We start from the raw sequence: 27539 nt of genomic DNA on the forward strand, positions 1-27539 counted from the left end.
TTCCCTCCGCTTCTCTGGCTTGGCCACGTCTAAAACCCTGCAGGTCCTTGAAGATATGTAATCACTTACCTATCCTTTGGCAACAAACTGAGTTTATTTTTCCAACTTAAGCTTGATAATATTAAAAATTACATACATTGTAATCGCAAATTTAACGGGTCTGTGTAGTTTCTTCCTTTCCTCTATGGGTGTAAAAACTACTTCCGAGCTTTGCGGACCTGCTAGTCCTTTGTTCGCGCACGCGCAGTTGATGGGGAGGGCGGGCCTGTTTCCGGGTGGCGCGTGGGGCTGCAGGCCCGAGAGCTGCCCCGGCCGCCACCAACATGGAGACTTTCTACCGGGTCCCGTTCTTAGTGCTCGAATGTCCGAACCTGAAGCTGAAGAAGCCGCCCTGGGTGCACATGCCGTCGGCCATGACGGTGTACGCTCTGGTGGTGGTGTCTTATTTCCTCATCACCGGAGGTAATTCGGGCCGTCTGGGGCCCCAGAGGCGCTGGGAGAGCTGACCCGCTCGGGAGGGGCTTCAGCTCGCTGGCTGTCTCAGCCCCGGGAAGCATCGCTGTGCTCTCATTTCTTGGAGGTTGGAGGGAAGTCCCGGGGTCCCAGGTGTTAATGTACAGGCTTATTTGCCCTTGCGCTCTGTCCTGTGTCTTGAGAAAACTTGTGTTCTCACGCCCTTTGCCGTTCTTCTGTTGTCGCAGAGTTCCGAATCGAATGTCTTTTTCACTGACTGTTGTGTATTTCTTGCCATACATTGTTTGACAAAGGTCTTGGGAAAGTCACGTTTGGCCCACTGTTTTTTTCAAGAGGGTATGGGACTTGTCCGAAGTCTCTGAATCTTGGAAGATAACTTCTTGTGTTGCTTTCTGCCTAATATGAAGGGAGTTTTCCAAAACCACGGTTTTGATGAATATTTGAGATTGGAGATGAGATTTGCAGAAGCTATTATATTTCCGAAGGCAGAAGTAGAGGAATGTTTTTTTTTTTAAAGGAAGAAAAACAGCTTTACTATGAAGCATTTTTCAATTATCTTATCATCCTGTACTTTTCAAGTAGTAAGTTTCAAAGGGGCGTTGCCTTGTCTTTTGGTGAGTTGGCATTCTGTCTGTAGTCTTCAGAGCCACCACTCCTTCAAGCTGCAACTCCAAGATTTACTAACTGTATTTTTAGATTTGGGGAAATGCGGTGCTTAATTCGGAAACTACAAAATTAAAGCTCTGCAGATTAATCTGCTTTTAAGGGAATGGCCATATTTTTATAGATATTTTGTGAGAATACTTGGCATTAAAGAGGAAGAAATATGAAACTGAGAGGGTTTGATTGTAGATGGTACTTTGATATTTACCCTTGACTCCAATCTGGAAATAGTTTTAATTTATGTTCATTTAAATGAATTTCATTTTAAATATTTTTATGTTGGTAAGGTATTACTTAGCATTTGTATTAGCATTGACATTTGATCAACAAGTTAATAGTAATTGTAATTGAATAAATGAAATTTATAATGCTTGTGCCTATTTTTTTTTTTTAATGGATAATAGAGCTATCCACAAATCTATATCCTGTAACTCTTACTTTTCTTGGTGCCAAAGCCTTTGCTTGAAGCCATCTTTTTCATTGTGGCCACTTTTTTCTCTGTAAATGATTGTAATGAAGGAAATTCTCTGCTCCAACTGCTGGAAGAAATGGAAGGGGCATCTTTTAGTGGTCAAGGCCATGAGGTGTCAGTTTGGCCACTGGAAAAGAGTCTTTTAAAAACTGAGTGTACCTTTATAAATAAACAATATGTATCACTGAGAAGTACTGAGCAAGTCCATCTGAGTCTCTGTTCACTAGGTATTGTCATAATAGTAAGCAGATACATAATGATCCTGCCTTTCTGAAGCTTATATTGTTGTAGTTGAAACATGTTAAATGTTGTATAATTTTTTTCCATTACAAATTGTCACAAATGCAATGAAGGAGGAGAACAAGAGGTTATGGAAAATAGAATTGGGAGCCATCATTTAGATTAGAAGGTGGTTCTGGAGAAATGACATGTATGCCCACATGTGAAGAATTAGAACAGGTATGCTAGGCAGAGAGGAAAGTATAGACGAATGTGGGACCAGGAGACCAATTACATGACTTTTGTATTTGACAAACTATACTAGGTTGTGTGGCAGTAGAAAAGGAGGAGAATATAATTAAAGCTTGGTTGAAACTAGATTCAGTTGATCTCAGTGGATTGTGTGTTAACAAAAATAAAACCTTTAATGTTAAGTCTTCTTTATTATGGAATAATTCATAAGTATTAGCAAGTTTTATTGAAAAAGTTTTCTTTATGAAATTGATAGTTCTTTTAGAGATAATGTTATTTTAGAAGTCATTTTAAAACAATGGGTAGAGCAAGGTGCAGTGGTGCTGTAATCCCAGCAACTTTGGAAGGCTGAGGCAGGAGGACAAGTTTGAGATCAGCCTCAGCAACTTAGCAATACCCTGTCTCAAAAATAAAAATGGGCTGGGGATGTATCTCAATAGTAAAGCACCCCTGGATTCAGTCCCCAGTATCAAAAAAGAAAAACAAACAAACAAAAAAACCAGCCAGAAAACTTCCCCAAAACATTGTGTTGCGCATCTGAATGGTTTATTGGAAACCTGGAAGATTTGCTGACCTAATTTGATGATAATAATGCAGTCAAAGTAGTCCTATTTAAATGTAAACAAACCTTTAGAGACAATGTGAACTAATTCTTTTTTAAAGATTAGGAGTCCAATTTAATCTGTACTATTGTCTTTCATATAGGAATAATTTATGATGTTATTGTTGAACCTCCGAGTGTTGGCTCTATGACTGATGAACATGGGCATCAGAGGCCAGTAGCTTTCTTGGCCTACAGGTAAAAAACCTTTCTGAATACTTGATGGAGGGCAAGAAGATTGCTGGGGCATGCCATTCTTATTTAAAAATATAGTAAAACCTGGGGGACCCATCTACATTTAGATAAAAAAAAAACTGTCTTAAAACGTGGGATTTTGAAGTGGAAGGCAGTGGGGCAAGAGTAGAAGTATATTCATTTGTTAGAAAAAAAAATATTTGACAATGATTAATGTATCACCAATTCAAAGGAAGTGTCAGTTTAAAATACATTTATAGCCTATATTCTGGGGGTCAGCAAATTGCAGCCATTTGTGGTGTGTGTGTGTGTGAGAATAAAATTTTACTGGAATTAGGCATGTCCATCTGTAAACTACCTATAGCTGTTTTGAAGCTAAAGTAGCTGAACTGAGAAAGACACAAACCATATGGCTAAGATATTTATTTATTTGTAGTGTGTGTATTTGGGGTGGGTTATGTTGGGGATTGAATGTAGGTCCTTGTTGAGACATGCTTAGACAAGCCACTGAGCTATATCCTTACCCCTTAAGATATTTATTATATGGCATTTTAGAAAAAAAATTGTGGACCCTGTACTATACCACTGGATGAGAAAAGTAACTGTTGAGACTTCAGAGTTCCATTTAATATGTGAAACAACAATCCAGTGTGGTTTGTTTCACCTGAACAATCCTTATCACATTGCTTTCTAAAACCCACTTGATAAATGTCTATCTAAATATAGCTGTACATTTATATTTATAGAAATGCTAATATATGTATAGGGCATGCCTCGAAAAAATTGGCTGTGGTTCTTAGGTGGGGAGGTAACTGACAAGAGATCTTGATAGTAGGGAGACTTTTCATAGTGTCCTCTTTTGTACTGTTTGGAATTTGGATCTGGTGCAGGTTTATGGTGTTTTCTACGAAAATAATCAGTTAATTAAAAATATATCATACACCTTCTTTATAATACCTACATAAAACCTTCCCTTTAACAAATAGATTTGTTTTTAGAGGTCCTGGAACCCTGAGAATTTGATAGAAGCTGTCTAACTCTAGAAAAATCAGATATACACATATAATTATAAGGGTCTATAGATTGCTGAAGTCTTTGTGGGATCAAGGAGCCTTAGTTAAGAACATTTACTTTAAAAATACTTCCCACTGAAACAAGACGTTTAATATTTATTGTGATAAAACTTTTAAGAAACACTGCTTACCAATTCAAATTAATTTGAAAATAATAGTAAAAATTTAAGTAGTATAATAATTGTATTATTTTCTGGAACTGGGACTTGAACCAGGGGTACTTGATCACTGAGCTATATTCCTAGTCCTTTTTACTTTTTAATTTTGAGACAGGGTCTCACTAATTTGCTGAGGCTGACCTTGAACCTGCAATCTTCCTGCTTCAGTCTCCTGAGTCACTGGGATTATAGGCGAACACCATCAAGTTTAGCTCTTTTAAATAGCATAACTAAAAGCTAAACTAAACTTTTTAAAAAATATAAGCTACATGAAAAGTTTTTGTCTGTTTTGTTCATGGTTTTATTCCTAAAACAGTGCTTTCTACATTATAGACCTCTCACTAAATATTTGAATGAATGAGCAGGCAGATATCCAAAGGTTTAATAAAAAGCTGTAAAGGTAAAATAAAAAGTTATAATAAAAAGTTGTAAGGCAAAAAAAAAACTATCATAAGTGTTTTAACATAAAAGCAGAAATAGAAATCTCAATCTAAAGGGAAAAATTTCATTTTTCTGGAAATATTCATTTTTTTTTTCTGTGATCTTTTCTTTTCCAGAGTAAATGGACAATATATCATGGAAGGACTTGCATCCAGCTTCCTGTTTACAATGGGGGGTTTAGGTTTCATAATCCTGGATCGATCCAATGCACCAAATATTCCAAAACTCAATAGATTTCTTCTTCTATTCATTGGATTTGTCTGTGTCCTACTGAGCTTTTTCATGGCTAGAGTATTCATGAGAATGAAACTGCCGTAAGTTAAATATTTTGTTTAATCAGCAGTTTAACTTTTGTTACAAATTCGAAAAAGGATTATTTGGACAATGTAAAATTGTAGGAGACTTAATTTAACACTCAGTTAAACAGATAAAAAGGTCAAGAACTAAAGGAAATTGTTATTTGCTCAAGGTTATAGCTATAGTTGGTAATAAAACTGAGACCAAATAGGTTGTCTTGGTTCTACCCCATGCATGTTCATGAGAAAATTTAGTTATTTTACCTCAGCATCACTGACTGGCAATAATTATTTTTTCTCTAAAGTGCCTTTTGATTAATCAATAAAATGGGATTTCAGTGTAATAATAGGAAAGATTTTTCAAGTCATTAATTGCTGCTGCTCTTCAAATATTGGTATAGCTTAATCATCCTTAATCTCAAAATCTAAAACCTTTTTGACTACTGACATGATGCTACAAGTGGAAAATTCTATACCATGAAACTGTTTTAATCACAGAATTACTAAAAATCTTATATAAAATTACCTTTGGCTTATGTCTGTATAGACATACATAAATGAGGTTTGTCTTTGGACTTGGGTCCCATCCCTAGTGTATCTCATTGTGTATATGTGAATATTAAAAGTCCGAAATATGAAACACTTGTGATTCTAAGCAGAATAAGGATATTCAATCTGTGTGAAAAAATCTGTTATGCCTTGGATGGGAAAAGAGAACTATTGTCCCCTAAAATCTGGGAAAAAGATTATATTTTATATATAATATATATTTAAAAATTATTTTAATCAGAGAACTTAAAATATCTTTAGAAGAAAAGCATATTTGTTTTGTGGAAACTTAAAATTCCATTTAAGACCATTAATTTGAAAGGTGGGCAAGTCTGATCACATTTTCTTACATTCTGATTTTGCCTATGGATGCGTTAGTAACTAGAAATTTGGGCAAACATGACAGAAAGATGAACTCTTGGAGGGTTTATTTATTTATTAGGTACTGTGTTTAAACATTACCTGTCAATTGTACTGATTTCCTAATATTTTGAATTTTACAAGTTCACTTGTCCTTTGGCTTAGCCTACCTATTGTCTGTAACATATCTGGGGTAGAGTGGGCAGACTTCTCTTCAGAAGTCAGAATTCTTTATCCTGCAGTAGTATTCCCCTCTTAGCCCTGGAAGTATGGAAAGATAGTGTGCAGGTTTCTTTGTCATCTTAATGCCTGTGTGGTCACATAGCCCCTTAGACTCCTCTGCTGTTTGGGAATAATCCACCATATTCTGGCAAAGAAACTAAAGGAAAATGGGAGAGACTGGTAAAGCAGGAAAAGTAGAGGTTCCTAGAGAGGATAAAGAAGCTATTAGGAATTAATGGAAACTGAGGAAATCTTTGGAGACATGTAGCAAACAGAAGTGAGCTGGTTTTACTGATAGAACTGTTTTGTTCCCATTCTACCTAGTATTGTCTTTCTTTCTTCCAGTTCTCTCGTAGGTATGTTAAATGAGAAGTGTCTTATATTTTAGCTCAGGCATTTGGCTTTTATGATAAAAGAACTCTTCCATCTGTTATTTATAAAAAAAGCTTTGGAAAGTGTTTAATTCTCTGGATTATCCTCCATCTTTTACAATTATTTATGTAAACATTTGTCTCCCTATTCCAGTTGTACAGGCCAGTATGCGAAATTGTTTGAATAAAACCAAGTTTGAAGGTACAGAAACCAGATATATCCTCTGGGTTTCAGTGGCAGTTTATGTTTAGATCTAATCAAAGTAGAATAATGGTCCAAACAGAAAATTGCTACTTACTATACTTTCTGTAACTTGTCTTGCACCTAAATTGAAGATGTGATTGAACTTATGGGTGCTTAACTACTGAGCCACAACCCCAGCCCTTTTTTTTTTTTAATATTTTATTTTGATTCAGGGTCATACTAAGATGCTTAGGGCCTTGCTAAATTGCTGAGGGTGTTTTTAACTTGCAATCCTCCTGCCCTGGACTCCCGAGCCCTGGGATTATAGGCGTGTGCCACTGCACCTAGCAAGATGTGATTTTTTTTTAAAGAGGAGGAAATTTATAGTTCATTCTTTCATATGATTTTTCATTTCTAGCTCCTAATGCCTGGTCGTGTGGGTGTAGAGTAGAGAGAAACAGTGAACAGTTTTAGATAAAGGGGAGCAATGGTATTGGTTTTCTAGAGTATTTGGTGGTTTCAAGGGAGATGATGAGTTCTGTTGGCTCAGTTTGTACACATGCTGGCTTAAGACACCAGCAAGGAAAGGGTGTGTTTCTTCTTTCACACAAGTTATAATATCCTAAGGTATGTAAATGTTTGATATGTTAAGTGGAATAACAATATAAAAGATGTTAAAAAATGTGAGTAGCTCACTGGCTTTTCCAAATCAAGTCATTTTCTAACATCTGAGATAAAGGATGGCTGTGCTATAACATGGATTATGATAACTTCAGGGTGAAATATTTTTTCAAAAGAGTTAGATTATTACTTTTAGCAAGAAGTAACTTTAAAAAGGAAAAAACAGGAGCACTGAAACAGTATTACTGATTCTATGTTTACTGATTTATGCTTCTTTAAAAATTTGATGTCTCTCCTTTGATGTGATTTTACTAATTATACATGATTTTATTTGATGCCTTGACCTTTGAAGAAATATAGACTCTAATAAAATGAATGTTCATTAGCTATTTGCATATGCAGCAATATACTTAAAGTGGAAAAATTAATTTTAGTCCCTAATATTTTTATTATTAGAGAGTTACAAAGGCGTAATTTTTATTGTGAAAATAAAAATTTTCTAATATAATTAATAAGATAATGTGTATAAAATTGTGTGTCTGTTGGATGTTGTGTTTAAAATGTACACAGGCTCAAAGAAAATAAAATGTCAGACATCAGGTAGAAGACTTTGGTACGAATTTATATATGATTCATTTGAAAAAGAAATGAATGGTTATTAGACTCTCTTTAGCCTCCACTATTAGGGCAGTTTTGACCTAAAAGCAGGAGGTTTTTTTGTTCTTAATTATTTTTGCCACTTGGGCATTGAATCCAGGGCTTCATGCATGGTAGTCATGAAAACAATAAAAGTAAAAGGTGGCTTGCAGTGTTGCAGTGTAATGACTAAAAATCAAGCAAGGTTCCTACAATTAGTCAAGTCTGTTATAAAGCTGTATATAAAACTACTCTAGGACTGACAGTGTATCAGTGATAAGTCACTTGCCTAGCATGCATGAGGTCCTGGGTTTAATCCCTAGTACTGCAAAAACAGCAACAAATCCTGCTTAGTTACGTATGTTGGCACACACCTGTACTCAGGAGGCTGAGACCAGGGGAACACAAGTTCGATTCTAGCCTGGGTAGAAGAGAGACCCTGTTTGAAAATAAAAATAAATAAATTTATAAATGAAGGATTGAGACATAGTTCTGGGGCAGAACACTTGCCTAGCATGCATGAGGTTGTGAGTTCAGTTGATCCCCAGTACTGCAAAACAAAACAAAAAACACAAAACCCTGCTCTAAATACTGTTCTACATCTGAAGACAAAAGACCTGCTTTACTCAGCTGGCAAAAGTGTCTAATCTTGTTTTTGACAGTTTTTATTAAGCCTGATGAGTAAAGCTAGGGAGCTCCTGAGTAATACTAAAATCATGTGATCAATTAAGAATGGATATTCTCTTAAAAGAAGGAGGAAATGAAAAATAAAAAAGAATATAATAATACTTACATTAACATTATTTAGGGAATGACGATGCCCATATGTGGTTCTTCCATATAGCTGAAACTTTAGAAGTATTATCACATTTGTATTGCCACCTTAGTATTCAGAACAGGCATGAGGAGACTTTTTGTGTTTTAATGCTCTTCTGTTATTTTCTTGCCTTGTGGTTTTAAGCAAACTACTTAACCACTCTTATTGTCTTATATTGCCATACTAGGAATCAAACCCAGAGCCTTGCAAATGATAGGCAAGCACTCAATCATTGAGCTGTACACCCTCAGCCATTTTTAGGATTGTTACAGAGATTAAAAATGTAATAATGCAAGCTGGGTGTGGTGGTGCCCACTTGTAATCCAGTGGCTCAGGAGGCTGAGGTAGGAGGATCACAAGTTCAAAGCCAGCCTTAGCAACTTCTCAAAGCCCTAAGCAACTTAGCAAGACCCTGTCTTTAAATAGAATATTAAAAAGGACTGGGAATGTGCCTTTGTGGTTAAGCACCCCTGGGTTCAATCCCTGGTGCAAAAAAAAAGTAATAATGTGAGTCATACTATTTTCAGAAATTTCTGTGTTAATGCTAACCTAGTTCACTGCCTGTCTTAATATACTGAAGGCACTCAGTGATTATTGAAAGAACAAATACCTTAAAGGTTAAATAGAAGATCCTTTATGGTGGCTTCTCCTGTCTGTGATTGATTTTTGAGTTCTTATATTTATCTATAATTATACTTGCATAAAATTCTCACAGACCTGAATATAATAATTAAAAGTTCACAGAACTGAATATAATAATTATGAAATTTTTGATTTATTAGAAGGGGTTAAATGATTCCAGGAGAGATCATAGTAAATGTGTTTCAGCACATTTTTATTTCCTACTGAGAAGTACATGATATTGATTTATTTGTTCTTTCTTCTAAAATGGTTTCTTTATAGTATTACAGTGTTTCAAAGTGTCCTCTAAATTTTTCAAATGATAGGACTATATATATATATATATATATATACAGGTTTGTCAGTTTTGAATAATGTATATCCATTTAACTATTCTTTTCCATGTAAATAAAGGTTGACAATAATTCATGGACTCATAGTACATAAACATACATCACACACTGGTTACAAAAAGGAATACCACAGTATGTACCGTGTCAGGAGATGGAGGTCTGAACAGTCAGGCGTGGTGGTGATTTCATGTAATCCCAGCCACTCAGGACACTGAGCCTGGAGGATTGAGAGTTTAAGCCCAGCCTGAGGAATATAGTAAGATCCAATCTCCAAAAAAAAGAGAGAGAGAGGGATGGTTGAGAGTTTAAGCCCAGCCTGAGGAATATAGTAAGATCCAATCTCCAAAAAAAAGAGAGAGAGAGGGATGGAGGGCCAAAGTGCATATTCACATATTAGTATATGCAAATGACAGGAAACTATCCTGAAGAGTCCACAGGTAGTGTAAGCTAGCCATTGAGTACCTTCCTCTGTGTGGTGTAGGTGCCAGTGGATCCTGGCTTAAAATCTTCTTGAGCCTTTTTTGTATGGTTTTAAAGTATTCTTTTTGTGATACATTGGACATTATAGTAGAAGATATATGTGGGGTCTTCCAAGACAACGTGTATATCCAAAGGGCCTTTTTATTTTTTATTTTAATTCAATTTGAAGGTAGGGGATATGAAAAGGGTTGGGTTGTATTTAAGTTATTGTAAAAGTAGTTGTTTTAGATGACAGTTCTCCACTGAAACTGCAGATTAGCCAAGCTTATATAACAGAAGGAAAACAATATGAATTCTGGGAAGATTGCACTGGCTGTAATAGCTCCTAATTAGACGTCTATGGAAACAAGTGAGTCCCGAAGCTAGGAGCTAGGAAAGCAAGTTCTTGAGTGTCTGCCATGTGCCAGACACTGAGTAGTCCTCAGTGTTATAAAATAGTTTTTAGTTTGTATCTTAAAAAAAAAAAAAAAAAAAAACCTTGAGATTTTGATAATTATAACAGCTAACACTTATCAATTTCTTATTACCCTGAATAGCAGGTACGGTATAACTAGATTCTCTCAGATAATCTTTAAAACCCTGTACAGTAACTCTCATTATAGATGAGGAAACTGAGTTAGGTTGCCCAGGTTAACCTGATAAGTGGTAGAGGCAGGGTCAAAGAGAGAGGTTCTGAAGCCATCCATAAGTACAAAGTCTAAGTACAAGGTATATAAAGACTTTTTTTTCCTCCATTGGTGAATTTATATGTATTTAAAAATTATTTGCATACTTCATAACAGTCTAAAAGTCAAAATATACTCTGTCATGTATATCTAAAAATAATTTTAAAAGTTAAAATTTAAAAAAGGAATGTAAGCAGGGATACATATATGTGTAGAAAAAAATGTATAAAAGTCATGTGTTCAATTTATTACAGTCATGTGTTCAATTCCTGCAGGTTAAGGTAGAAAGATATTCACAATGTCTACTTACTATTTTTTTCTTTTAAAAATTTTTAATTTTTTCTTTTACATATAATAGTAGAATGTATTTGACATATATACATGGAGTATAACTTCCCATTTTTGTGATTGTATGTGATATGGAGTTATGCTGGTTATGTATTCATACATTAACATAGGAAAGTTATGTCTGATTGATTCTACTATTAAAGACTTTCTTATTGTGGATAGTTTTATATAATTTTCCTGTTTTTTCCCTGATCTGCAGATTCTTAATACTAGATCTCAAAAGTTTGCTCCAAAAGGAAACACCAAACTTAAAGAAGATTTTAGCTTGTATATTTATATTTAACTTGTATATTTAATAAAAGGATCTGTTATTTAATCAGTGTGAAATTTGATCTTATCTATAGATATAACTAAAACTCATAACTGTTCTTGGGACATTTCCTAAATGAATGGATGTGTTGGGGCAGATGCTTCTGACATTGTTCTTGAGAACCAAAAAGTTCACCTCCCAGACACTCATTCTCCCACCTTCTCCTGTGGTAATAGGACTTTTCCAACCAATTTCTTTTCATAAAAAACTTGTGATTTTTTTGTTGTAATTTTGATTGATTCTGACTTTTAACTCTTTTACATAATGTTTTCTTTTCTCTACTTCTTTTTTCTTATTCAGTGTTTAGTGTATTGCTTTGCAACTTTTTTTTTTTTGGTGGTGCTGGGGATCAAACCCAGGGCCTTGTGCATGCAAGACAAGCACTCTACCAACTGAGCTATATCCTCACCTTGCTTTGCAACTTTATTCTTTGAGTGGGAAGAGTAATAAATTGAGGGCTAGTAATTTATTTACTTATTGGGATGAGGGGCCAGTTATGAAATAGGAACCATGATAAAGAATCACAGCTATGTCTTTGGATTATTTGATTCATCATAAAATTTGAGCACTTTGAAAAATGTTGCACCCTTTTCACTTTTTGTGTTTATGAATTTTATTTCTACAGGGGCTATCTGATGGGTTAGAGTGCCTTTTGAGAAGAAATCAGTGGATTCTGGATTTGCTCCTGTTGATGAAGTTTTAAAGGCTGTACCAGTCCTCCACTATGAAATGTGGAAAAGAATAAAAAGCAGCAGTAAAAGAAGTATCAAGTGAAAATATAGGAAGTATATGAAAGCTTGGACTAGAATTTCTTGGTATCAGAGACAAGTTTATCACAGTATTTTTTTTCCTGCTGACCTGTTGTACCAACGATGTTAAGTGTCATTTTCTTAGTTTTTCATTTCGTATATATACTGTTCTTCTAAAATTATAATATTGAATAAATGATTATTTTTTACAACCCCCTTTAACATTTTTTGGAGATATTTCTGATTTTCAGAAATTAATGTAAAATCAGGAAGCAAGATCTCTGAGAACTCTTGAGAACTGAGAACTCTGGACTGCTGATCTGCTTCACTGATGGTGCTTTGCCTTTAAACAGTGTGTGTGATAGTACGTTATTTCACATATGTATGCAAGACTGTTTCCTCAACAGTAAGATGTATGAAAGGAGCAGAAATAAATAATTTTTCTAATTAACACCCTTTATATTTGTTTGTTTCAACTGGCCGATACTTTTAGTTTATAAATCATTCAGTCCCATCTTGTGACATTCAGGTACTTTTGGTAGCCTGAGATCTCAAAATTCAGTTGACAGGATGCCTTATAAAGTAGTATCAGTATTCCTGTAAATATTCAGCATGGCTGTGTATCTGTGTCAGAGTTGTAAAGGTAATTGTGCTAGATGAAAGTTCCCTCTAGGCATTCATTTTCACTGGTTGGCATCTTTTGAACACTTGTAAAAACATCCCTAGCCAGTTGTGGTCTTCCTCTAATGTCTTCTAGCTAGGCCTTTCAGTTCTTCCTGGTTGGCTGTGGCCTTCACTTCTTTAATGGCTCTGTTCATTTTTATCCTAAGATCTTTTCAGTTTACAGTAAAAATTTCTCTCATGTAAGTTATCCCCCCTCCTTCCATTGCCACCCCAATTCCAAGGATGATCCCATTGTAGTTGTTTATTAAGATTCATTCATTTATTCAAAAAGTTTTGAGTACCCATCATTTTTTTGCTAGGCAGCACTGAGGATGTTATGGTGAATAAGACAAGTAAGGGCTCTGATTTCACAGAGCCTATAATAATCAGTATTAAATGTTTATCAATTATCAGACACTGATAACTACAACAAAGAAATAAGCAAGTTGAGTAAATAGTCTAACAGTGATGGGAAGCATGGAGAAAAGGGATTATTAAACTCAAGCTTTGAGAAAGGAAAATAAGTTCTGTATGTACTTATCAGTTCTGAAGGCTTGATTTAATATTTATCACCTTTTTTGTTAATTAGATGGTTTTTTCAAACCTTGCTCAAATTAGGTGTACAGAAGCTAGCACAAATATGGCTCTGAAAGGTTGAGTAGTGAGACAGTTCTGTTAACAGCCACCAGATGGTGCTATTAAGTTTGTTATTTTCTGATTTCTAAATTCCTAATTTTGAAATACTTATCTTTTAAAAATAGTTATATCTTAACACAGTGAAATACATTTAAATCATTAAAGTACTGAAAAATAATGTAAAATATTTCATACCAGTATTTCAAAGTGCAGTGTTTATGTGAAGAAACAAAATTTCTGTACCTGTACCAAACTTACTAAGCATTACTTACATAAACAGATTTAAAAGGTAAGTGAGAGAGTAAATGTGTAGACTATAATAAGAACAAACTTGTCTATGGTTTATCATAGCATTTTCCAGGGAAAGATGCTAAAGTGTAGGGAGAAGTGAAAACTTTTATAAAGGAGCATAATTCCAGTGGATGGAAAAGAATGGAAGTGAAATTAGGCACAGGAAGCAAGTGGAATGAATCAGAGCTGACAAAATTGCTGTCAGCACAATAGAAAGCTCCAGAATAAACACTGCTTGTCAGGGGCATGGCAGGTGAAGATGGCTATACTGTTGTTCCATTGCATTGTCTCATTGGCTAGAAGCCACCTCAGGATTAGGAGGATCATGGCTGGAAAGCTAAGGTGAACCCTTACAATGCTAACAACTGGAGTCTTATCATCTGGCCACACTCCTTGCAGCTTGGTAATGAGTCCTTCAAGGAGGAACAGCACATCTCTGTTTGCAGATTTACAAAGGAAATATAGTATTTATAGAATTAAAATGAAATAATGCCAGATATTTTGCTTAGGATATTTTGCTTAAGATTATTCTATGATCATTGCTAATGTTTATTTGAATTGTAAAATGTCAATGGCAAAATGTGCTCAATGGTACTTTCCTGAAGGAAGAAATAAGTTACTTTCCCAGTTTGCTTGAAGTCGAATCCAGATCTTCTGAATAGCAGAACAGTTGTTTCCGTTGTGTGCAATATTCTGGCGCAGAACAGCAGTCTTTGATCATAGTGATAAGTATACATTTATTCAAAGAAGGCATGTGCCAGATGTTGGGTTTTATCAGAGTGAACAAGAACAACACAGCCCCTCTCCAGGTGGAAGCTTGATGAATATGCACAGGCAAATTCTTAGTTATAGGAACCCGATTTTGAAGGAACCCAGATTTGAGGGAAGGCTACAATTTGTGGGAATTAAGGGTAATGAATCTGCTTACAATTTTCAAGTACTAATAATACATTTGCCAAGATCATTTACTCATTTTTCTTATCATTATATAGTAATATTCTTAATTGCAAGGGAAAGAAACTTAAGCTATTTTAAACAAAGAGAATAATATATTGGGATCCTAGAGTGTTTCATAATACTAAAGAGTTATACTTCTGGGAGTACTAGAATCAGGATAGAATCAGGATGTATTCCTTACTGTAAGGACTTCATTGTTCATTTCTGCAGATCTGCATCATACATTCCTCTCCAAGATTGGTTACTTTTAGTTCAGTGTGATGAAAACCATTGCTGTTCACCTATCGTAATTGCTAAATTCAGCCACTGTAGAAGAAATTTCCTTGACCATCACAGTTTCCAAGTCTAGTAGAAGTCCCAGAGACTTCTACTAGTTGACCAGTTTAGTTGAGGTATTTTTACCTGAAGTTTTGTTTTGGAAAACACACTTAGAGAACAGGGTTTGGTTGTTGGCTTGTATTTGAAGGGCTATGTAGTAACTGGATTAATATGTATTAAGGGAAGATGTTACTGGCTTTTCATTATATTATTTTATTTCTTGTAACATTAGTAAATTGAGATGTTTGCCTACACTATGCCATGTCTTTAAAATAGAAATTATTTAAAAATCATATATACTATACTTTAAAATAATTTGAATTAGATGATTAAAATAATTCCATTAATTAGAATTAAGTAAATTTAAAGTATTAACAATCCTTACATTCTAAAGAGAACTATTATGCCATAATTGTCCAGTGTGGGAGCCACTAACTACATGTAATTGTTAAAACACCTGAAATGCAGTTAGTTTGAATTTGAGATGTGCTGTAAGTGTAAAATGTACATTGGAGTTCAAAGATATAGTGCCCCCAACAGAATATCTGAATATTTTTATATTATATATATTTATAATGTTCAAATGTTGTTTTGATATATGTATACATTATAGAGTATCTAAAGCAAACTAATTAATGTATACATCCCCTTATATTTCTTTTCTTTTTTTCCTGTGGTGAGAACAAAACAATCTACTCTTAGCAATTTTAAAGTATGCAATATATTGTTATATACTATATTTACTATGGAATACAATAGATAATAGAGTTCTTGAATTTATTCTTCTATTAAAATTGAAATTTTGTGTCTGCACCCCAACCTCCAGCCCCCCATACTAGGTATTGCCTCTAGGAGCGCTCTACCACTGACCCATATCCCCAGCCCTTTTTATTTTTTTATTTTGAGACAGGGCCTCATTAAGTTGCAAGAGGCTGCCTTTGAATTTGTAATCCTCATGTCTCAGCCTCTCGAGTTGCTGGGATTACAGATATGCACCACTGTGTCTGACAAATTTTGTTGTCCTTTGACCAACATCTCCCCCAAATACCCTACTCCCCAACATTTAACTCTCTCTGAGTTAGACTTCTTTAGATTCCACATCATATGCTTATCATCTTGATTATAGTATGCTTCCAGAGCATACACATAGGTCAGCATTGATCAAATTGTGCATTTAAAATGTGTAGTATTTTAAACTGTTGTATTTCAATAAAGGAGTTTTTAAAAATCAATTTTTAAGGGCACATTCTTAAATATAAACTCTGACCTCTTTTCTCCTCTTCAGTCATCATCCAGCTCTACTGAAACCAGTGGTCTAGCTTCCACTTTTTACAAGTTCCAATTGTTACCAAGTTTATGAAATTTAGTTCATATACTTTTTTGGGGGGGAGGGGGGTGGTATTAGGGACCGAACTCAGGGGCACTCAGCCACTGAGCCACATACCCAGCCCTATTTTGTATTTAAGAGACATGGTCTCACTGAGTTGCTTAGTGCCTTGATGTTGCTGAGGCTGGCTTTGAACTCATGATTCTCCTGTCTCAGCCTGGGATTACAAGCATGTGCCACCGCACCCTGGAGTTCATGTACTTTTGTTATAAAGTATGTGAGAAAATTCAAATCCTAACTGAACTATCTAAATTAAGATCTCCTTTAACTTTTGTTGACCCTACCGATGGTCAACAGAAGTTGATATTCTCCAACTCCATTTACCTCATTACCTCTTGGTTGGCTCATTCCCTCTTCAGATTTCTTGGTCTTTAGAAACCTATATTGTTGTCTAGTTTATTGCTTTTGGTTCCATTTCTGTGTCTATACTGAGCACTTCTAACTGCACTATGGCAGCCAACATTTTCAATATTAAAAGCCTGTCACATACTTTCTTTTTTTTTTTTTTCCAGGTTAACTCTTAGTTTTTCAGGCTCAGAATTCTTTTTTTATTAAATTATTTTATTATTTATTTATTTATTTATTTACATCTTCATACATGTATTTTGTATAATGATGAGGGTCTCCTTTCACCATCCATGCTATTCCCCTTCTCCCTCCCTTTCCCTCCCACTCCTATTTCCTATCTAGAGGTAATCTTCCTCCCTTCCTTTCCCTCCCAACAGCATTTTGAGTCACCCCCCTTATATTAGAGAAGACATTCAGCATTTGATTTTTTGGGATTGGCTAACTTCACTTAGCATAATCTTCTCTAATGCCATCCATTTCCCTGCAAATGCCATGATCTTATTCTTTTTTATTGCTGAGTAATATTCCATTGTGTATAAATGCCACATTTTTTTTATCCATTCATCCACTGAAGGACATCTAGGTTGTCTCCACAGTTTAGCTATTGTGAATTGTGCTGCTATAAACATTGATGTGGCTGTGTCCCTGTAGTATTCTGTTTTTAGGTCCTTTGGGTATAGTCCGAGAAGAGGAATAGCTGGGTCAAATGGTGGTTCCATTCCCAGTTTTCCAAGGAATCTTCATACTGCTTTCCAAATTGGCTGCACCAATTTGCAGTCCCACCAGCAGTGAATGAGTATACAGTTTTACCCGCATCCTCGCCTGCACTTGTTGTTGTTTGTCTTCATAATGGCTGCCACTCTTACTGGAGTGAGATGATATCTTAGAGTAATTTTAATTTGCATTTATCTGATTGCTAGAGATGATGAGCATTTTTTCGTGTATTTGTTGATTAATTGTATATCCTCTTCTGAGAAGTGTCTGTTCAGATCCTTGGCCATTTATTGATTGGATTATTTGTTTTTTTGGTGCTTAACTTGTTCAGCTCTTTATATACCCTAGAGATTAGAGCTCTCTCTGATGTGGGAGGGGTAAAAATTTGTTCCCAGTATGTAGGGTCTCTATTCACCTCACATATTATTTCTTTTGGTGAGAAAAAAATTTTTAGTTTGCATCTGTCCCATATGTTGATTCTTGGTTTTAATTCTTGTGCTATAGGCATCTTATTAAGGAAGTTGGGGCCTAGCCCCACATGATGGAGATTAGGGCCTACTTTTTCTTCTGTTAGATGCAGAGTCTCTGGTTTAATCCCTAGATCCTTGATCCATTTTGAGTTAACTTTTGTTCAAGGTGAGAGATAGGGATTCAATTTCATTTTGTTGCATATGGATTTCCAGTTTTCCCAGCACCATTTGTTAAAGATGCTATCCTTTCTCCAGTGCATGGTTTTGTCACCTTTGTCTAATATAAGGTAGTTGTAATTTTGTGGGTTAGTCTCTGTGTCCTCTATTCTGTACCATTGGTCTACTAGCCTGTTTTGGTGCCAGTACCATGCTGTTTTTGTTACTGTTGCTTTGTAGTATAGTAATTTATTTTAATTAGGTATATATGACAGAATTTATTTTGATTCATTGTACAAAATTGCTGCACAACTTTTCATTTCTCTGGTTGTATACGATGTAGCATTGCACCATATGTGCATACATGTACCTAGGGTAATGATGTCCATCTCATTCCACCATCTTTCCTGTCCCAAGCCTCCTCTCCACCTCTCCTTCCCCTTTACCCCATCAAAGTTCCTCCATTTTCCCCATCCCTTTCCCCCGCTCCCCATTATGGATCAGCATTCACTTATCAGAGAGAACATTCAGTCTTTGGTTTTGGGGGATTGGCTTACTTCGCTTAGCATAATATTCTCTAACTCCATCCATTTACCTGCAAATGCCATAATTTTATTCTCTTTTAATGCTGATTAATATTCCATTGTGTATATATGCCACAGTTTCTTTATCCATTCATCTATTGAAGGGCATCTAGGTTGCTTCCACAGTTTAGATATTGTGAATTGAGCTGCTGTAAACATTGATGTGGCTGCATTACTATATTATGCTAATTTTAAGTTCTTTGGATATAGACTGAGGAGAGGAATAGCAGGGTCAAATGGTGGTTCCATTCCAAGTTTTCTAAGTAATCTCCATACTGCTTTCCAGATTGGTTGCACCAATTTGCAGTCCCACCAGCAATATATGAGTGTGCCTTTCCCCCCACATCCTCACCAACATTTATTGTTGTTTGTATTCTTAATAGCTGACATTCTGACTGGCATGAGATGAAATCTTAAAGTAGTTTTGATGTGCATTTCTCTAATTACTAGAGTTGTTGAACATTTTTTCATATATTTGTAGATCAAATGTATATCTTCTTAGAAGGATCTGTTCAGCTCCTTAGCCCATTTATTAATTGGGTTGTTTGATTTTTTGGTGTTAAGTTTGAGTTCTTGGTTTTGGAGATTAGTGTTCTATCTGACGTATGTGTGGCAAAAATTTACTTCCAAAATGTAGGCTCTGTCTTCACCTGATTGTTTATTTTGCTGAGAAGAAACTTTTTAGTTTGAGTCCATTCCATTTATTAATTCTTGATTTTATTTCTTGTGCTTTAGGAGTCTTGTTAAGGAAGTCAGGGCCTAATCCCATGTGATGAAGATTTGAGCCTACTTTTTCCTCTATTAGGCACAGGGTCTCTGGTCTAATTCTTGATCCACTTTGAATTGAGTTTTGTGCATGGTGAGAAAGAGGGCTTTATTTTCATTTTGCTACATATGGATTTCCAGTTTTCCCAGCACACCATTTGTTGAAGAGCCTCTCTTTTCTTCAGTGTATGTTTTGGCACCTTCACATAGTGTAACTGTATTTATATAGTTTTGTCTCTGGGTCTTCTGTTCTGTACCATTGGTCTACATGTCTATTACAGACTTATTCTTTTATGATTGTTCTGGTGTAACTGCACTGGAGGTTCTTTATTAATTTAAAAATAAGGTCTCCAAGAGAATATATATTGCTATTGGGTTGTTTATACTTAGATCAATCTAGTGGCTAAATATTTCTCCTAAGCTATCTTTATATCAGTGTTTCTGCAGTGGTAACTATGAATTTGATCAGGCAGCATCATGAATTAATCAGCACTCAGACTTCAGTATTAATCAAGCTCTTCCAATTACCAGCTTTGTCATCTTCAACAAATTACTTAGATTGTTTAGGCCTCGTTTTCCTCTTAGTAAAATAAAGATAGCAATACCTATCTCATAGGGATGTTCTAAGGAGATAGATAGAGCACAACCTCTATAACATATGAGATGCTCCATAAATGTTTCCGAACTAAGCTATAGTTATTTTTCCTTCACATCCATCCTTTTATTTAATGCATGTTACATGTTCTCCTTTGGGGATGGGACTAGTGGAAATGTATACATGCAGGTATATGTGATAAATAGACTGAAGCATGGAATGTCTGCTTTTATTTTTGTGTCTACTTAAAAAAGTGTTCCTATGATTTATATTGTATCCATTACAGGGTGGAAATAGTTTCTAAGCAGTAGGATGTCACCCCTGGACTGAAGGCCAAGGAGTTGCCTTTGGTTAATGGATGGGCATCTCCCATCATACAGCCCATTTCTTCACATGCCTCCTGTTGAGGATGAACCTTCACACATGCCAGTAAGTGCTTATGTTGGCAATGGCTACACCTCAGAAAAAGTTTTCTCCTGACAGCAGTCTAAACACAGCACTCAAGGTCTGACCAGGTTAATAGGTTGTATCAACTGTAATTCAGAGTCCCTAGCTCTGTCTGCACCATTTTTAACAGAGATGATTATAGTTTCCAAAAATGGTTCTTAACAATAGCTTTTACCCACGTTTTGTACTAAGCAACCTTACCACTTTTCATTAAGAGGTGAAGGTTATTTCTCTAGCCATTGAAACGTGGCCTGTCTGTGATTGTTGTGATCAGTAGAAAATGGCAAGTGTACACAGTGTCAATGCTGAATAGTTTTTAACTGGTCTGGCAGTGTTTGCTTCCTGCCTCTTAAGCATGCTGGCTCTTGGGATGTGCCCTCTTAAAACCCAGCTTCAAGATCATAAGAATCCCAAACCACATGAGAGACCATGTGTAGCTGCTCCTGTCAACACCAGCTGAGCTGTGAGTCCTGCTAGTGAGCCCTTGCGGACGCCCAGCCCAGCTGCCATCTGACTGTGTGAGATTCCCTGAGGGAGAACTGCCCAGCCAAGCCCCTCAGCCTACAAACAGAACCTGGGGAGCTGGGAATAAATGGTTGTTTTCAGCCACTGAGTTTTGAGGTAGATTTTATGCAACACTAGATAATAGGGGTGGAAATGTTGCTTTGGCTTCAGGACCAAGTGGTGGCTGGAAACTGGCAGGGTCTTGAAGAAATGGAGATGGCAAGCTAGAAGGGACTCCACAGACCATTAGGGACAGTGGAAAGTCCTTGAGGGAACTGCTGGTGAGGCTTGAAGACAATGAGGAAAATGGCCTTGGAAGCCAAAAGAAGGGACCTTTGTTATGTATGCAAAGACTGAGTTTGCCAACTCTGCTGCCTGTGGTTAACAAGGCAAAAGGAGCACCCAGTGAACTCACAGATCCAATAGGGGAGATTTTGTAGCAGAAAGAACACCTCCACTGTCTACTAGCTGCATATAGTGAAATGTGAGACAAGATAAATGAACTAAAGAAGGGATTGTTCAATTTCTGAGCTGAGCTTAGAAGAAACAAAGCCCAGAAAAATCTTTCCAACAAATGAATGCTTGGCTTTTTAAATGTTTTTCTAAGAAATGTTCATTTATTCCTTTTTTGTTGTTCAATTGATGATTAAAGGTGTGATTTTTGGTGTATCACAAACTGTCACTATCATGGTAACTTCTACTTGTATTTGACTTTTTCATTTTACAAAAGAACATTCACATAAATTACCTCAATTCTCTCTTTTCTTCTTGCTGAATTTTTTTATTTCTATATTAGGCAAAATTCTGTTACAAGCTAAGTTTGACCCTGAAGTTTTCTTTCCACATTTTTTATTTCATGCATTATAATTGTACATAATGAGATTTATTGTTACATATTAATACATGCACACAATATAACAGTATAATATTGCTCCCCAGCACTTCTCCCCTCCCTGCCTGCTACCCTTCTGTCCCTTTCCTTTACTGATCTCTCTTTGATTTCCCCCAGATCCTCACCTTCCACCTTTTTTTTCTTTTTTACTCTCTAGCTTCTACTTATGACAGAAAACATTCAATTCTTAACCCTATGAGTTTGACCTATTTCACTTAACATAACAGTCTCCATCTATTTTCCTACAAATGACATAATTTTATTTTTCTTTGTGGCTGAATAAACCTCCACATTACCTTACTTCTCTTCAGAGTCCTGGCATTAGGCACACAGGAAAGCTAGTGTTCTTCAATTTTGGTGTTCCTACTGTGTGCCTGCCATGATGCTTTAAGTAGGTGATTTCCCATTCTTGTGGTGGAATATTGTGACTCACTGTAAGGATAAAGGATACTAAGCCAGAGAAGTAAACAGATAGCTATGGGGAAAAACTCCATTAGTTTGACTCCATCTCCAAAGTCCCATATCTTTTTCCTTGAGAAGAGTGGGTATCAGTTTTAAGCCAAAAAATGTCCTTGATAGGAGGATTGCTTTCATCTTATAAAATTTCATTCTCATTATATCACAGTATTTTTCAAATATGAACTGTAATTCTATGTAAGCTATAATTTTGATAAATTATTTGACTTTCTCCATTTCTTCTGGCTAGGAATATGTTAGTACTGTAATAAGCTTCTTCATTTGTAAAATAGGTGGATTGGGTCAGCTGACTTCTAATGCCCTTTTATCTTTGACATTCTTTTTAATCTTTTCTAGTTTTCTGATACATGGGTGTTCTAATCACTATCTGCAGGGCTACAGATGAATTCTACTTGACCAGCAGATGGGGCTCTTGATAATCAAATAGTTCTTGAGTTAAGAAGTTTCCTTGGATGGTGGTTGTCAGTTGTTTATTAGTGGTAAGAAGCAATTATTGATTGCCTACTGTAATGTGTCAGGCATTGACCTGGGCATAATCCTGCTGTTGCTTCACATTTGTATAATTTGATTATTAGGCATATGACAAGTGATTGTTTCTACATGTGGTAAAGGTTTCAAAGGAATGTTTACCATTTTACCAGGAAGAAACCTCTCCTGAGGAATATCAAATTAGGTGATGACCAGAGACATCTCCCAGTACTAGTTGTCTTGATTTGAATTCTGACATAAATGGGCTCAGCAGTTCAGGACCCCTGTGTGAGGGGGCTGATATGTCTGCTCTTCCGCAGCCTTCAGAGGCCTGCCATGGTCTTGGGAATTGGAATATGTATCTTATTAAGGACTTGTGATCATAACTAGGACAAAAACTATGGGATGTTTAACACATTTCAAATATTCACAAATTGATAATAATTATGCCTATAATTGCATACTAATACCATTTTTTTTATCCCCTTAGGTACTAATTAAATGATGCTTCAAAACAGGGAGTAGGAAAGTCCAGATATTCCTGAAGCTTCATTTTCTCTTTGAGTCTCTCAACACTCTCTAATGGTTTTTCAGGGTCAATTATTATTCTATAAGCAGCACATTCAATTAAAAGGTGGTGGTTATGTTGTACTTTAGCATTACAAGTAACTGTTATAAGAGCTGCACTTAAGCAGGCAGTATTACTTAAACTGCTTTAGCAAGCAAAAGATGAACCAAACATTTACTTTTTTTTTTTTAAATTACTGTATTACAATTATACAGAACAGTGAGAACAGTGGGTATGCCATATTTGTCAAACATTTAAATAGCCTCTTAGAGGTGGGCGAGGACGTACTACTAGTTCTTCCATTTACTAAATTGGAACATGTGTCCCTTTGGACAGGTCTTGTTTTCCCGTGGTGTCAATGTCTCTTCACTGAGGTGACCAGAAGTTGAGTAACCTGTCTACGCAGGTGGTCACGACACTCTCATCATATGTCTGGACCACATGGTTGCCCGCCCACTGTGTGGGCCATGCCTGGCCAGCACTTTGAGGACTAAAGGAAACTGTCAGCTGTCCTTCTGGGTCTTTTAGTGCTAGCAGGTGCAGGCAGATTTGCTTTCTCTTTTGTGACCCCATAAGCCCCCTGGGAAAATGTCATATAACCTGGTTGTTAGTAAAATAAAACTTTAGTAAGGAAATTGTTTCAGAAAGATTGGTTGTTTCCCTTTCCAATTCATTTTGGATCTCTTCCTCTGAGCATGTTAATCAGTTTTCTGAACAGACATGGGTAAACAAGGGAGAGGAAAGTGCTGAGTCACTAGACTCCTCTCAGCTCTGTGGAACTTTTAACACTTTAAACCCTAATTCTTCCTCTTAAGAGGATTTTGTATTACTGTTGAAAAGTTTTGTCATTGCAGAAAATACAGGTAATAAAAACAGCTAAAATTCATTGAGAGCATACTATATGTCAGACATTGTTCCAGGTATTTCTCATATATTAACTCACTGCATCCTCACAAAAATGCTATGATAGTAATATTAAGCCCATTTCTTAGATAAGGAAACTGAGGATCAGAGAAGTTAAGGCACTCCCCAAAGGGTACACAGATACTAGGTGACAAGCCTATAGTCCAGATTCACAATGGAGCCTTTCAGGAACGTTTACCATTTTATCCAACTTGCTGTTATCCAACTTTAAAAGAATAGTAATCTTAGTAGTTATAAAAAGAAAAGTTAATTCGATTGAAAAGTTCTTAACTTCAGGGTCTGATTCTGTTATTTAATTTTTATCAAATTGTCTGTACTATACCTTGAGCAATGTATTTACACTCCTATGTTGTAGCTCTTAAGGTATTTTATCAGTTTAGTCCCAGTTGACTTTGCATTTGAAAAATGTGTACAGTGCATAACATATGATATATATGTGTATACACACATAGGCACATATTTCTTAGTAATATGGGTTTGGGGGCTTATGCTGAAATAATTTTCAAAGAATGCTAAGAAGTTTACAAAGTACGGGTATATTACTGCACTTTGTAGTAATTAAGGCTATTTAACACAGCCTGGTTTCATTGAAATTTAGAAAAGTATGTTTTCATACAATATTCCTTTGAAAGAATATTTAATGCTACCTAAATTGTATATGGATTACATGTACATACCTTAGTTTTCATAGTGTAGCCTCTACATGTCATTTTAATAAATCAGGCATAAATCAATGCAGTAAATTTAGCAATGCAGTAAATTACTTACTGAACTTAGACAAATGGAAAATGAGAGCATCTCATTAAGTAATAAAGAATTCCTAGAGTTGAGGTAATAAGCCTCCCTCACCTGTACTAGGGATTGAACCCAGGGGTGCTTAACCACTGAGCCACATCCCCAGCCCTTTTTTTTTTTTTTTAAATTTTGAGACAGAATCTTACTGAGTTGCTTAGGGCTTTGCTAAGTTGCTGAGGCTGGCCATAAATGTGCCATCTTCCTGCCTTACACTCCTGAGTCACTGGGATTACAGGCATGCACCACCATGCCTGGCACCCCCTGTTCTTTGATTCCATCTAATTTACTTCATTTTGTTCACACTGCCTTCCTACCTGTCCATCAAATGCAACAAGCACACTCTGCCTCAGGGCCTTCACAGTTGCTCTTCGTCTTTCTAAATGGCTCATTCTCTTCCCTTCTTTAAGTCTTTGTTCAGAGATTATTTCTCAGTGAGGCTTTCACTTCCATTAACAGTCACTACTTCCACCTTTATTCCTTGCTTTTTCTTTCTCCACAGCACTTGTGCTATCTGATACACTATATTATCAAGTCATTTTTCTGTTGTTGTTCATCAAGATTAGAATGTAAGCTCCATGAAGGGAAGGTGTAGATCAGTATCTGGGGCACAATGCATGCTCAGTAAATATCAAATGTGTGCAGGCATGTAACCTCTTAGGAAAATTCATATAAGAATTGGCTAATTTGGCCAGATGTGGTGGCTCAGGCCTGTAAGTGTTGGAGCCTGAGGCAGGAGGTTTGCAAATTCCAGGCTAATCTGGGCAATTTAGTGAAATTCTGTCTCAAAATTTTAAAAAGGGGTTAATGATATAGCTCAATGGCTGAGCACCTCAAGTTCATTCACTTAGTACAAAAAAAATGCTAATTTGTTATGAACATCTCAGGCTACTTGGCATTATTGCTTCTTACCAAACATCTTCCCTGTTTGTTGACTTTTTAACCTCAAAATTTCCTTTTTTTTCATTGTTTCTTCCTTCTTATAACTTGATTTAACTCCTTACATATCTGACTACATCTACTCACTTTGCCCCTAATTTCCTTGTAGTTTCTATGTGTACTTTCAGCTGCAGCTTCACATGACCCAGACTTAGACTTGTTGTATTGATACTTCTAATTTGTCCAGTTTATATTTTCAAGCCAGGCCTCCTGCTCTGTTTATTCTCACCTTAGGTGCCTACTTGTGATCCAATCAGTTAGGCCTAGAGTGGATGATTAAAAGGATTCCTCAGACTTTTGAGTGTGACACTTATTCAATAGATTGGAATTGGGATTTACAAATTGAATCTTATAAACTTGGTCACATCTTTAAGATTTGTTGAATCTTATAAATTTGGTCACATTCTCAGTCTTAAGTATCTGCACACAGAATTGTATTTCTGATCTTGTAAAGATGAGGGATAGAACCACAGAAGTAATTTTATTAGTTGTAACTTCTCAGGTCTGCCGGGGGATCTTCTGGGAAAATGTCTCCAAATCTTCTCATTGTTTGGTACATCTTTGGTTGACTGCTCAGTCATAAGAAGTATAATATGTTTGAGTTATTTTCAAATATGAGTTGCCTCATTTGGTACCTAGTTGATTGATGAATAAATGGTGATTGCTAACAGAAATCAGGACTGTGCATACACATTCATGCACCATAAAAACCAGTCACAGCACAGGTGTTGCTGAAAGGGCTTCTTCATTTGGTATCTTTATGTCATGTAAGATATTATTTCATATAGCAAATAAGTTCTTGATTCATTTGTCCACCATTTATGTCATTTCAGTCAATGAGCATTTAGCAAATTGCTAGGGACACTGACTTTGTCACTGTTTGTACTTCGTTGTATTTTATAACTTGGTTAAGTTCTTCCAAAACTAATAGTGTCAGGGTCTGGAATTTTACCCTGTTTGCAAGCTAATAAGCTGGCCTGTTTCATGGGTACTGGTAGAAGGCATGAGACTCTGAGTCAGAAATAAAGGACTTTGTTACAGCGGAGCAATCAGCATATTTTCTTATTGGCCTTGGTTTCCCAACAACATCCTCTAAGTCTCACAGGGTCAGGGTAGATGCTATCTATACACATAGGTGTTTGTGTGGCAGCTGGGAAACAAAGATCTTGGGGAATGTGCTGCTTTTATAGTAAGTGGTAAGCAAATTTCTTTGGAAAGGGATTTTATCTCATATCTCACTTTTTCTTGTTTCTAAGGTATGCCTCACATACCTAGCAATAAGATGCACAGATGCCTTTCTCTCTCTCTCTCTCTCTCTGTGTGTGTGTGTGTGTTTGTGTGTGTGTGTGTGTGTGTGTAGTCATTGAGATATAAATATATGTGTGTGTATTATATATGTAATATATTGTATTGCTTTGTTATATATATTATATTTTTTGTTATATATATATATTTGTTATTATATATGTAATATAATGTATTGCTTTGTTGATATTGTAGGCATAATCCCAGGG

General features: G+C 36.0%; 1 protein-coding gene across 1 annotated transcript; it reads left to right on the forward strand.

Moving 5' to 3' along the window:
• The first annotated feature begins 252 nt into the window (after positions 1 to 252).
• Positions 253 to 12581, forward strand: Ostc (oligosaccharyltransferase complex non-catalytic subunit). The gene is made up of 4 exons (XM_015484627.2): positions 253 to 462; positions 2786 to 2879; positions 4665 to 4862; positions 12007 to 12581. The coding sequence occupies exons 1-4, from the start codon at positions 324 to 326 to the stop codon at positions 12023 to 12025; spliced, it is 450 nt and encodes a 149-aa protein (XP_015340113.1). The 5' UTR covers positions 253 to 323; the 3' UTR covers positions 12026 to 12581.
• Positions 12582 to 27539: the final 14958 nt, after the last annotated feature.

The sequence above is a fragment of the Marmota marmota genome, unplaced genomic scaffold (assembly GCF_001458135.2).
Source record: "Marmota marmota marmota unplaced genomic scaffold, marMar, whole genome shotgun sequence".
Taxonomy (NCBI): domain Eukaryota; kingdom Metazoa; phylum Chordata; class Mammalia; order Rodentia; family Sciuridae; genus Marmota; species Marmota marmota.